We start from the raw sequence: 14,045 nt of genomic DNA, 5'->3' as shown, positions 1-14,045 counted from the left end.
GAAGTTCTTCTTGCTATCTCTCTCTCTCTCTCTCTCTCTCTCTCTCTCTGTCTCTCTCTCTGTCTCTCTGATGGCCTCTTGCTGTTTTGATGTGATAGATTATTCCAATCTGTAATTTTGTCCCAACCTAAACAAAACACAAAAGTGCTAGAAGCTAATAAAAGTGCTTTTCTTCTTTTAGTCAGTCATTGGAGAGACACAAATTGTTAGAAAATCTCCATTTATTAGCAAAAGTATAGTTTACATTGATGTATCCAGATACATATGGTAGATTACAGACTCTCTCAACAACTCCAGTGGTAGCCACATTGCTATCTAGTGCCCTCCTTGGCACCACCAGTGCACCTACCCTAAAGGTACAGTATACTATATACTGTATGTGTTCAATTACAGACTGTAGACCATTGGTTTCCAATCCCAGTCCTGGAGATCCTCCTGCCCTCCACATGCTAGCCTTTAGACATCTGATCAAGCTAATTAGCTAATAAACAAGGGTTATTTTGGATGAAACTGAAATGGGCAGGGCAGGGTTGTCTTCCAGGAGGTCTTCCATTGCAAATATAATTTACAGATTTACCCTCAACAACCCAATCAGGAATGGCTACACTTGTAGACTATGGGGAAGCGAAGCTGAGGGATGCTCATGGGACAATTTGAATCTGCTCTAGCCATTAAAGAACCATTAATTGCAGACTTTATAAATCCAAGTATCAACTTGTTTATTAATACATATCCATTCCTACAATTTAGACCTGCAACACTTTCCAAAAAGATGTGAAGGGGCAGTTTAGGGCTAGTGAAGAGGAACAAAAAGTAAATGATGCTGTATTTTTAGTACAATCAGTGTTCCTAATAGGCTGACTCTTTGGGAAGCAAAGACTGCAGTTTGACAATTGGAAGGGATTTGCATTTGCATCAATCTAAGAAATTTCAGTGCGTAAAGGGCAAGGGCACAAACCTAAGCTGAACACCTGTGATCTCCAATCCCTCAGATGGCTCTGCATCAAGAACTGCCATTCAACAATAGCTGATAGAACCACATGGGCACAAAGTTAACCATGTCCAGCATCATCTTCTATGGGCTTGGATACTTCTGTAAGGAACCAAACACATTGGAATTGTGCATTGTGGTCACAATATAGAGCAACACACAGTGTACCGCATTGAAGATGGCATATTTTCCAGGCACGTGCATACATTGTTCAACAAGACAATGCCAAACATTAATGCTACACATTAAAAAGGCCTGGTTGCAGAAAAAAGCTACAGGTATGGACTGGCCTGCCTACAAAATAACACATAAAAACTTCACTGCTTGGTATCCTCAGTGCTAAACCTCTTTTAATTGTAATACGAAGGAATGGCAACATTACAAAATGGTACAGGCTTTGTTGTCCTAACAACAAAGTGTTAGGAAATGTGTTGCAGGTCTGAAATGCAGGAATGGATGTATATTAATCAAACAAAATAAAACATATCTTGGGTTCATACTGCCTTCAGGGAAATAAAAGTCAATGTAAATTTCAGAAACAATGTTCTGACATTTCATTTCTATACTAATGATGCGTTTTTACTAAGGCCAATAAGATGCACCTTGTTGTACCAGTGGTAGCCTTTCTCTTTAAATTGATGGACTGCTTTTTCTCAATAGGCCAACCACTTGTGCTTTCGTCTAGCAATTACCTGCAAGTAATTAACGTCAGTGATATGCATCAGTGAGATAAGTGAAGTCACTGTCTTTTCCATCCTAGAGCAAAGACCTGCGGTGCTGTTTCAGCAATTCCTGATTGGAGCCCTTAAATAATCTCTTTCTTTTTTATTACATTGAGTAGTGTTTTTTCTCTACTAGGTTTGTTTTTTTGTTTTTTAAAAACCACACAGTACAAGGTTTTAGGGAATCGTAAGCCGTTATTTCCACATCCAATGTTTTTTTTTTTTTTTTTTACAGATACTGGTATAAATGCTATGGTTTTGGATGGAGCATCAGGACCAGGGTGCTTTTTCACATTGAATTCAGAATCGGTTGGACACACCAATCTCGTGATCTTCTGGGTATAGTTTCTCATAAGGTCAGTTATTATGCACGACACATATCACCGCAGATTTAAAGACGAGACACTAACACTCATACAGAGACAAATATCTTTATGAAACGGCTAAATGCAACTTGGCTTGACCATCGTTTCATGGCTACTGTCCAGAAACAGAAAACCCTGCGCTCGCGGCCTCATCATACAGTGAAAGTAGCACTCCCAGAGAAAAGATGAGTGGATAAGAGAGAGACAAACAGAGCTTTGCTGATCTACTGTGCGAGACTCCGATTTTGCTCTTTAGAGGTTTGTGTGGGATGAACATGGCTTCTTTTTTAAATGAGAGTTAAAAAATAGAAAACTTCTCTGAAAAAAAATTAATATGGCTTATTTGGATTGAACTGATATAGGCATCAAGTGTCTACAAACAACAGAGAGAATGGGTAAATAAATAAATGTGAAAGTGAGCAAATAAACCAATAAAGAAACCACCCCACCAACAAACAAGTAAATACATAAATAAGTAAATGAACAAATGACTATAAGGAAGCAATAAAACAAAACTGTGAATCGTCAAATAAATTAGAAACAACAAAAAAAACAATAGAATCAGTCAGTGAACTAGATGTGACTGCCTGTCAAAATTGAAGCACATCCGTTTACAAGGAAGAAAAAAAAGAAAGAAATGAATCCGTCCATGTCCTTGCTGAGCCTCAGTTGTGCTCAATCTACTCGTAACTGAAGACTTTCAGTTCTGTAAGCAGCAGATCAGCCAAGTCCTCCTCATCTCTCTCCCTGTGGAGATCAAGACACTGAAACGTTCTCTCTTTATGTAATCATGAGCCCTGACTATTTCCCCTCCACCTCGTGACCCTTTGACTCCTGACCCTAATCAGAGTAGAGGATGAAGCCGGCGAAGGTGCTGTACTTGTTGCTGTTGCCGCCGTGGGCTTTGCCTCCATCCAGTTTGATGAAGATTTCGTCTCCAGGGTCCAGATGCAGGATGACCGTGTTCGAGGCGTAGTCATAACTCTGATCCTGATCCTGAGCTATAGCACTTGCTCTGACCTACAGTGAGAGAGAGAGAGAGAGAGAAAGTTAGTTATGTGAGCGCATGCCAAGGCTCCTCTTACTCATTTAGAAAGAGAGGGAAAATGTTAAGTGCTAAAAGTTAAAGCTTAAGGTGTTTATTTGTTTAAACGTATGTTGTGTGATCAGTCTCTTTTAAAGATCTCCAACCATGTAACACAGGCAAATGTAACATCATTTGTCTTGCCAACAAATCAATTAAACAACTAAGCAAATTGAGAGAAAAAGAGACATGAAGAGACAAAAATATATACACACTGAGAGATAGAAAAACTGAGAAACTGACATGGAGAGACAGAGATTCAAATACGAGAAATTAAGATGGATAGATTGAAATGTGGTAAGAGAAAAACTAAAAGAGAGATTGAGATGATGTTAGATAGAGACTGAAAGCATTGAGATGTAGAGTGATAGAGATATTGAAAGAGAGACTGAGATGGAAAAAGAGAATGACTGAGTTGGAAAAATTGTTATAATGAAAAAATAGACTTGGAGGTAGAGATGCAGCAAGAGGAGGATACAGAAAAAGAAACTGAGATGGAGAAAGCTGGAGAGATTGAGATGTGGAAAGAAAGAGTCAACAACTCTCAACAAGAGGTACACTACCTAAAAGAAGCCTCCAAAAGCCTTTTTGTAGGGCATTGGGACAACACTTATGCTTTCTCGTGATCACACCTGTAATTACTTAATTTTTAGCAATTAATGTGCAATTTTTCATTGACAATTGACTGGGAGAGACAGAGATTCAAAGAAACATCCTAAATAAGTGATTGCAATGTGGAGAGATAGAGACAATGCAAGAGAGATTGAAGTGAAAAAATAGAAAATAATGCCTCAAGAGTGAATAAGAAGGTAAGAGGCATAATAAAAGATAGATAGAGTTGGAAAAAGATGTGGAGAGATAGACATACTGAAAGAGACTGAGATGAGAAAAGGTGCTGAAAGAGAGAAGGAGATGTAGAGAGGTAGGAATGCAATATAAAGATTGAGATGTAGAGTGATGAAGATGTTGAAAGAGACTGAGATGGAGAAAAAAGAAATACAGAATGAGAGACTGAGGTGTAGGAAAGAGACTGAACTGGAAAAAGATAGTGATACTGTAAAAAGACTGAGATGTAGAAAGGTAGAGATGCAGCAAGAGGAAGATGCGGAAAGAGAAATTGAGATGGAGAGATTGAGATGTGGTGAGAGAAATACTGAAAGAGAGTTTGAGATGATGGTAGATAGAGAGACTGAAAGCATTGAGATGTAAAGTGATAAAGATACTGAAAGATCTTTTTCACTTTACATCTGAAGTGAAGAAATAGACTGAAATGAAGAAAGAGAATGATTGAGTTATACTAAAAAAGTCATAGAGATGTAGAAAAGTAGAGATGAAGCAAGAGGAAGATGCAGAAAGAGAAATTGAGATGGAGAAAGATGGAGAGTGGTACCAAGTAGCCTCTGAAAATTTCTTTTGCAGTAGTATTGTCACTATCACTAATGTTAATGCATGGTTTTACAAGGCATTACTGACATTGTTTTGTAACAGCTCATTTCAGTTAATTTTAACAAAACTATTTAAATCTGAAACTGAGGCACAGATAGAGGTAAGTGTATTGTAAGTGTTCTGCTGGGCAGAGTGAAGTGTTTTTTTGCTCGGGCAGGAACGGACGAGGGATGCTGGCTAATGCTGAGAGAGAAAGAGAAGTGCGGGAAATGTCAGTGTATCAGCCAGGCGAGGAGACTGTGTCCCTGCAGGCCGCCTCATCCTTCTCTCTCTTTAACATGAGTAACAATGCTGACTCAACCAGCTCGCACTGTGCATGTTTGTGTGTGTGTGTGTCTGTGTGTGTGTGTGTGCGCGCACATATGTGTGTGCTAGATCAGTGTGTATTAGTGCTTAAAGCACTCAAGGTCAGTGCGCACACACACACAAAAGAGTTGTTGCTTTTTACACTGTTTACCAAATGCCTTAGTACACATGTGACACATGTATAGTTTTGACAGGCCCTAGGTCAGCAGATCTGACTGTAAGGCCACGTTTAATGTCTTTACACGTATCACTACATTAGATCTCTCACACACAGTACAAACATGCACACTTCCACAGTCATGCCTATATGCTTATCTCTATGTCTGTATGTTAAATATTTCAGAATGCTTCTTTAAATGCATATTCTATGGGGAATTATCATAATAATTCCACACTTCCATGCAACTTTGCCATACACTATATATACTTTATACATTATATATGATTGTGTACAGTATATGTACATATATGCACTTCATAATCTAAATACTGCAGAATATTTTGTAGAGATCATTAGTAATCCGATTAGGATTTCTATATTAATTTTGGTAATCAGAAAAAGGAATAATATGAAATGTACATGAGCCGGTTTATAATCAAATGTTAATTATTTTAAGTAATCTCACAAAATAAGACATGGTGTAAATATCATGTAAAGCCCAAACTTCATGCTTAAAATTTTTTGGAATGCATCGAGCCATAATATAAACATATATCAGGGGCTCTGAGTGGTTCAGTGGGCTAAGCACTGTCTGCCACTATGATCAGGAGATCGCCGATTCGAATCCTGTTTATGTAGCGCTGACTTCACATGGATAGAAAGATCTTAATTAGTGGGTTGGGTAATTGGCCTTACAAATTGGGGAGAAAATAGTAAAAAAAATAAATAAATAAACATATATCAGCTAAAGAAATGAATATTATTTAAAGCCTTTAGTTTCAGCAGCGTCTTGTGAATGTTAAACTTTGCTCACTTATTTCTGCTACCTCAGTCTCTGCTATGCATGCACAGACTGAAAATAATCAGATAATTTTTATTTATTCCTATAAAATGTACTTATATGTGGAGAGACCTTGTTTTGCATCACTTATTTAAAACACAGACCATTTTTATCCTAAATGTGGTGTTTTCATTTGTTGCTGTTATGGGATGTTGGAGAGCTGTATCCACATAGTATTTGCAAAAATAAAAGTAAAAACCTAAAAATAAAATATCAACATTTTTCTCCTTTAAACTGTGCCTAAATTTCATGAAGAACAGTCCAACAAACATCCTCCAAAATAACTTGGAATACAATTAGGAAGTTTTTTTCCCTTCTTTTTTAAAGCTGCCATTTTAAAGATCAGACATTTTGCTTGTAAGTGACATATATTTTTGCATTTTACAAATATTTATGTTTTAATAATTTTATAACCAATATGTAAAGCATATTTGACCTCCGTTTCTATCATTTTAAAGCTGCATTTAATTAAATACTTTGGAGTTTAGCTCAGCTTTAAAGGTTTGACAATTATTTAATGGTATTTTATGTTGAATCTAACCAAGTATTTTGCACTTTTTATGTCCCAGGTTATTATTATTAGCATTTTCTCAGTTTAGCATTGTTATTTATACCAGCTGATAACTGGTATACAGTATTTTGCACATCCAAACAGCATAGAAACATGTCCCTAAATAGAAGTAGGACAGTACCGTGTGTAAAGCTGATTTAATGACACACCAAAAGATAGAAAAGATAATAAAGTGAATGAGGTGCACCGGATTATAAGGCACACTATCAAAAAACATCTATTTTATGGTCTATTTTCATACATAATACTTACCAGATTATAGGGCGTATTTTAAAGCGGCTCTTGTTAGGAAAAGGGGTGTGGCCAAGTTTTCCTTCTAAGCTAAGTCTAGTAAACAAAACTGTAATTCTTAAAATAACATTTTCAGACAAATCAAATGAGCATTGGATATTAATCCACACAGATTTCTCTCCTAAAGACTGTTTGTTTATTTGGGTGAGTAAAGCACTTTCATTTGTTTACAGCAAGCTTAGATATCCAGATTTCCACTAAGACTGGAGCATTAGCATTAGCGGCTAACTGCTAATGCAGCCTAACTGCCACCCAACAGAACTACACTGGGGAACCTTGAGGGTGATATTAGCTAGAGGTTCATCCCACGTAGCTTGTTTTAACATGGTAAACACACAAGTTACAGGCTGATAATACTCACATCTGAATGGCTGAATAGCGAGTGCTTAGCAGGTAATGCTAATACTGCAGGAGAACTAAATTAAAACTCCTGTATAAAGCAGATGAGTGGCTTTACTGCTTCTTACAACCTGACTGGTAAAATTCATAAAGAAGTCGGTTTATAAGGTGGACTGGCGATTTTTGCAAAATTAAAGGATTTTAAGTGCACCTTATAGTGCGAAAAATACGGTAATTCTACTGCTTTATTCAGCAATCAATCTATCTATCTACTGCTGATGTGCAGGGCAGCCATCTTGGATTCTGAAGTCAGGGTTGTTTACGGCTTTCCTGAATTTCTGAATAGGAACTCTTAGTTGTGGAAGTAAAATGTCCCTCTTGTAACTCAACATCTGAATTCAAATGTATTTTGAAGAGAATTTTTGGTATAAAATGCAGCTCTGTACACACATCTGGACATGTAACTAAACCTTATTCTTCTTCATTTCTGTAAACATTTTAATTATTTAATAATTTTATGTATTTATCTGAAACTTAAATAGATTTATGTTATTGAAAACATTGCTTCTAAACTTTTAAACAGTGATTTTAAACAGGGTGGTGTATGTTGAGCATAAATGTATAGGGTATATTGTTGTAAATTGTTGTATTGTTTTAATCTCATAGTCGTCAGAAGTTTGTTTTAACGTGTCGGAGCCAAAAGCACAAAAACTGTATTTACTTCCAATTTATTATAGACTTCACTATACTATAGTAAAGGCATTAAAACAGTACAATACTATTTAATACAAACAAAAAACTATTTAGTATTCACATTATTAGTCAATGCCAGCTGCAGATAGTGTCTCTTAAATACATTTTCATTTACTAGATAATTAGATTTGTGCTTCTAAAAGCTAAAGTACTTTGTAAGTCATTTCTTCTGTAATGTTCAGAACATTATTAACGTCATTCACTTCACAGAGTTACAAGGACAGCAGTGAAAGAGATATTAGACAAAGGTAGCATTTTTCCATATTCTCACATTCTAACATGTTTTGTTCATTAACCTCAGTCAGCTTTTCTTAAATAAAATGCAGCTGATTATTTTGTGCTGGATGTTTTTGTAATAATTTAAAATGTTCTAAGACTTGCTTTCATCTGTCTTTGTATTTATGCAGCAATGTAAAAGAGCCAACAAGCTGAGCAGAGTAGAACAGAATGCTTTTCGTATTTCTGAATGTTCTCTTCCAACATTCATGCATTTTAGTTGTTTTTCAATGCGTTTTCATTATAGACATAGTTGCAAAAATAGCTGCACCCAGAAGGACGTTTTGAATTACAATGCTTATCAGAAGACAGTTATAGTAAATGTTACCAGGGTGATAAGTGATAACATTTTTTTGACTGATATGGCAACCCTTGGTTATTTATTTTTTATTGAACTACATATAACGAAGTAGTGTGTAATTGATGTATATTGCATGTATGATACAACGTGCTAGACATTGCAATGTGAAGTTGTAGAGGTTCCTCTCAAAACAGTCAAAAAGGCCTGTTCTAATTCTCTTAATTATTCATGGGTGTGTTTTGGGCGTAACAAGAAATAAAGCAATCAGTGAAATAAACCAAAAAACCAATCAGTCATTCCCTTTAAGAGTCAGATGCTCTGTGACTTTGGCGCGTTTGTATCTTTGTGCATCTTATCAGAGGACACTGACTGCACGTTCACGCTGTAAAGGTACTCCAGCAGCTCATTTAAGGGAACAACAAAGTTATTTTATTATTTATTCTATTTATTGTTGATGTAAAAGCTCGGTTTGCAGCACTGACTAACTGACATTAGTTTCACTTTTAAATCATGGAAACAGCTCACCAAAACCTCAACCTATACTTTTTATTTGACAAAATTTGATTAACTTTACAGGGTCTTACTCATCTTAAGTTTATTTAACTGATCTGAGTTTTATATCTGTAGCCTATATGTTTGTTTGTTTGTTTTTTAAGAGAAAAGAGGCAATACCACTTTGTACTCCACCGTGCGTCTCCAGTAGCCAGTGGAATTCTAGAGCACTGGACGAGACTTTCATTAATAAATTAATATGGATTATTAAAGATAAAGATAGGCTGAAGTGCTACTAGGAGTATTAGAAATGTGAATCTTTCCAACAGGTGCTCTTTTGAAGCTGGGCAAAAATTTAAATCTGAAAAAAATATATAAGTCATAGCACTCTGTTGGGAAAAATGACTAAAAGCCTTTAATGTGTCATGGCAAGTTAATGTAAAAACATTGAGGCCGACGCGCTGTGACCATCTTTGCCTTCTTCTTTTATTCTAAACTTTTTTTTTTATTTAATATAGTTTATTTAAAAAAAAATGTGACCTGGTGATAAGAAATTAACAATAATATTTAGCTTTATAGATCTGTGTATTTCAAATTTTTTAAAGTTTTGAATAATTGACGGGGTGGCACGAGAAGCGAGACCTTAGTGGAAAAGTGCTTTGATGTTTTTCAAATATAATTTTTTTTTTCAAAATTAAAAGTGAATTTCAGTTAAATAATAGCGAACTGAAATAAAATAAATTAATGTTCAGTTTTTTATTTCCAAAACAGCAGAATGCCTGTATCTGCTTAAGCTACAGTTATTAAGTCTGTGTACTGAACATAAATAAAAGTCCTTATTAATGTCAGAAGGAAATATAACTAATAATAACAATGTATAGTAACTGTGCACATTTTTTGATTGCTGAAGACTCGGGGAGGTGTTTTTTTGCTGTGGTAAAGAAGTGATGGTATGTGTATTTAGCATGGGATGTGCAGTGGGCACAGTGATCCAGACATGTTTGCGCAGCTGACTGTTGTCAGGGTTTTAATCAGTTAGTGGCGCTGTTGTGTTTCCTGTCGCCAAGATAGAAACACAGCAGAAATTTACCTGAACACACCTCACTTCCAGACAGCGTTAATATATTCCTAAACTCCAATGCTATTTTAACGTCAGGTGCGCAAGGCGTGAAAACAGACTGTTGACGGGGTGTAAGATAGAAACGAGCATTGTGACGCACCTTGCTCAGGGTGTACGATGGGGTCCATAGAGTCACTGGTTGCAGGACTTTATTTAAGTAATGTTGAGCTGTCAGTGTGTTTGTGATGAAGCCCAAAGATGATCTGGCATCCTATGAAACAGCACCCCACACAATGACACCAAGTCTTCTGGATGTGTAATGTGTTACAATAAACTGTTAATCTGTTACTATTATTTAGATTTTGAGTATGTATTAGATTTAGTTTTTTTCTCATAATTTGTTCTTTTCTCCCCAGTTAAGCTCTAAAGAAAAGGGAAAGAAAATGCTTTCTTTGACTTTTTGTCTGAATATTTACGAATTACATTTGCAGCTATTCCATCAGTTATGTGTTTATGTATTTTTTTGTTCACATATATATGTTGATACAGACTCTCTTTAAATGGCCGTTGGTTTGCTGCATTTCTCTGTTGGTCTTGTTGTAATTTGCACTTTTAGCACTTGACAGGTGTTGTTGTCGTCACGCTAAGGTTCTAAAACTGCTTTTGGCATCAACAGTGCTGTCCGTCAGACTAACATTGCTGTGACTGTGTGTGCGTGGACACTGACGGGCTTGTCTGTTTACTCTTCTGAGAATCAGATGTTCTCAGAAAGATAAAAAATGATAAAATTGCTCTAAAAAAGGGCAGTTTTCACATTTTTCATTAGGGTTAGATTATGGAGCATTTTGCTGTAGGTAAAGTTAATCACGGCTGAAAGAGAGATGTATATCCTTATATTATATAAGTAATATAATATTTCAGACGTGTGTATATGTGTGTGTTAAATACATGCATAATGTGTATAGTAAGTACATGTTAGTACATGCCTGTATGCGTAAACCCTCAAACCCTGTTGCTGCCTAGCTGATTCACTGGCTGTGTGTGTGTGTGCGTGTGTGTGGGTGCACGTGTGTGTGTATGGGGGGGCACTGTGTGTGTTTAATAAATCTACTGATTCGGGATGACATAGTAAGGGAAGCCAGAAGAGAAGGACACACAGAAACACACATAAGCAAACATACTGTTTGTGGCTTGTCCTGCGGAGAAAGCCTTCGCTGGTTCACAGAAACCTCATAAGATCTCAAGTCTGTTTACGCTCAGCAGAGCACGCAGCAAAATGTGTACTGACACCGCTCAACATCTTCTTAAAGATAACTCCATTGGTGTTTGTGGCACACGCGCTTCTTCTGCAGCGTTCAGAACCCCTTAAGCACTTCATTACAGAACGAGGAAACTTAACATTCTCTGCCTGGACAGATGGGATATGACTGGGTATGACTCCTAATCTCACGCTGGGTTTATTGGTGGCTTATTTTGTGGTATTTTTCTGTCCTTCCACTGTGTAACCATGTTCCATTTGTCTGTACAAGTACATATAGTTTTTTTTAAAGAGTCTTTACTGGCTTCTAGAATTAACATGGTACAAATAAGGCAAGATAACAAGAAAGAGACTCAAGAAAGTTCCTCAAGATTTTCCTAAATCCCCATGAGGATCCACACAGTTTATATCTGACTAAATACAGAACAGATATGTCCAACAAAATTACAAACCATGTAAATGTGCACTCAGAGGTAAAATCTAACCTTTAGGGTGTACTTACTAATTTGATAACCTCTAATTAGTTGTCAAGAAAATCAGCCTTTTCTTATCTTTTAAACAGGAATGCTAAGGTGAGTTAAGTGTTTAATTAAGATTGGGACATGAGGTCAAATGGGAGAGTGGGAGAGATATTGTGAGCTATAAAAGGTTTATTTTATTGCATGGAAGGAAAAAAAGTGAAGTTTTTGCTGAGCCCTGGCTGTGAAAACACAAACTTAAAACAAACCTCTTCAATATAACACAAATTGATATTTTGTTTGGGTATTTTATTCTATTAATGTCAAGATAAAACTGTCCCAACCACCATTAATTCACCTAAAATAATATTTTTCTTTAGGGAACACTCAGCTCAGAATATTCAGCAGCCTGAATTATTTGTCTGAGAATAAAAAAAGCATGTGTTCTAAAAATACGAGAAAAGTCTGCATAATTTATACTAAACAATGACATTTTTGATTACAAGATCAACAACATATTTGTTGGTATGTCTGCTGGGCTCTTAAAGATGTTCACTGTTCAATACATATTTGTAAGTTGTAGTTTTGTCATCATGCAATGCTGGGAAAAGTAGCCAAATTAAAACATTAACATTAAAACAAATTTCAGAAATCAGAATTTTGCCTTCAGACAAAAGTTTTATTCAGTGAAATCCTTTCTGTTCTCAATAAACAAATGACAAACTTAAGATTTTGACTAGAATATGATATTTGATAAGTATTAAGAATGTATCTAAACTCTTTAAGGGTTCCACCTCAGCATTTGGGACAGCATTTGTGCAGAGAAGTACAGTTTAGTACTTTTAAGCTAAAAGTGTAGAATAGAATAATAAGGTGGCAACAATCCCCTCACCTGTCCGTTCTTCAGAAGGTCCGCCCACATGCTGGTCCCGTCTCCGCCCCTCATCAGGACATTGTAGGTAAAGAAGTAGGTCCCTGGCACCTTGCACACAAACTTCCCCGACGCGCCGTCGTAGTTATTCCCGATGTTGGTGACCACATCGTCGAACCTCAGGATCTCGTAGCCCTCCTGTGGGTTCCGCAGGCCCGCGTAGAATGCCACGCGGGGCCCCATCGTGTAGGTGGCAGTGCTGATGCCTGTGGCAGCCCTGCCACCCAAGGAGAAGATCCCTGGCTGCTCTACCTCATTCTTTTCCCCCGGAGGCCCCACGGGTCCCGGCGGACCTGGCTCACCAGGTGGTCCCGGGGGTCCTGGAGGTCCAGGAGTTCCAGGCTTTCCAGGACGCCCCGGCCTGCCCTGTGGCCCGTGAGCGTAGGTGGGGAGCGGGGGGCCCATGCTGTGGTCGGACAGGGCCTCGGCCTCCCCCTGGATGTGAGTGACAGCTGTGCCCATGGCCCCGGCTGTCGTGCCGCCCGCCTTCTCCAGGTAGGGGTCGCAGACCATGCGGCAGGTGCCCAGCATCTCGTAGCGCCCGGCGTCCTCGCTGCCACCCACTGAGCTGACCAGGACAGGGATGAGCACCACCAGGATGAGAAGCAACATGACGGCGGCTGCGGCCCCCAGCAGGGTCTTCCGTCCCAGGCTGAGGCGGGAGAGGGGTGGGGCCGCCAGCGCGGAGTTCTCCCCGCACGGCGGAATGGTGAGAGGTGAACGGGAGAGGGAACCAAACTCCCTCCACCTAGAAACTCAGCACGAGGACGCTGGAGGGTCCTCTCACTATGTGTGTGTGTGAGAGAGTGAGTGTGAGTGTGTGAAGGAAAAGAGAGATGGCAGTTGTGTGAGGAGTGTTCTAAGCAGGTGAGCAGAAAAGAAGAGTCTGTGTATGTGTGTGTGTGTGTGTAGAGTAGGAAGAGAAGAAAGAGACGGAGAAGAAGATGATGTTCTTACACTCTCCTGACATGACTCAGAGGAGGCAAGGGGGTGGGAGTGGGAGGAGAAAGAAGAGGAGGGAGAGGGTACAGAGAAAGAAGGGATGAAGGGAGGGAGAAGCGCAGCCAGGCAAACTCAACACCCAGAGACATCACAGAGTCATTTCACTGTGCTTTTATTGTTCAGTCTTATGAAATGAGATTTAGTTTCCACTTGTTGAGCTGGGAGGTTTCCGCGGCTGGTGGATGGACAGGAAGAAATGGGAAGAAGATGAAAAATCACCTTATATACAACCCCAAATTAGAAATAAAAGCTGGGACAGTAAAGCATTTACCACTTTGTAATGTTTCCATTCGTTTTCACAACTCTTAAAATATGTTTTGGCACTGAGCATACTAAGCAATAAAGTGTTTAAGGTGTTATATATAGTCCCATTCTTCTACAGGACTAAGAGTGTTCAA

The 14,045-nt window shown here is 38.2% G+C and overlaps 1 protein-coding gene across 1 annotated transcript; it reads right to left on the bottom strand.

Annotated features, from left to right (window-relative positions):
• Positions 1–203: 203 nt before the first annotated feature.
• On the bottom strand, positions 204–13,573 carry LOC103038500 (C1q-related factor). The gene is made up of 2 exons (XM_007232955.4): positions 12,607–13,573; positions 204–3,098 (listed from the first exon to the last, which is right to left on the bottom strand). Exons 1-2 carry the CDS (start codon positions 13,255–13,257, stop codon positions 2,919–2,921), a joined length of 831 nt encoding a protein of 276 aa, XP_007233017.1. The 5' UTR covers positions 13,258–13,573; the 3' UTR covers positions 204–2,918.
• Positions 13,574–14,045: the final 472 nt, after the last annotated feature.

Source organism: Astyanax mexicanus, chromosome 6, assembly GCF_023375975.1.
Source record: "Astyanax mexicanus isolate ESR-SI-001 chromosome 6, AstMex3_surface, whole genome shotgun sequence".
Taxonomy (NCBI): Eukaryota; Metazoa; Chordata; class Actinopteri; order Characiformes; family Acestrorhamphidae; genus Astyanax; species Astyanax mexicanus.
This window is presented reverse-complemented; position numbering and strand designations above follow the sequence as displayed.

Excerpts from the sequence above, each read along its gene's own strand:
- LOC103038500 (XM_007232955.4), bottom strand. The coding sequence starts at position 13,257 with ATGTTGCTTCTCATCCTGGTGGTGCTCATCCCTGTCCTGGTCAGCTCA. Across the intron at positions 3,099-12,606 it reads ACCTTCTGAAGAACGGACAG|GTCAGAGCAAGTGCTATAGC; the intron begins GTGAGGGGATTG and ends CTCTCACTGTAG.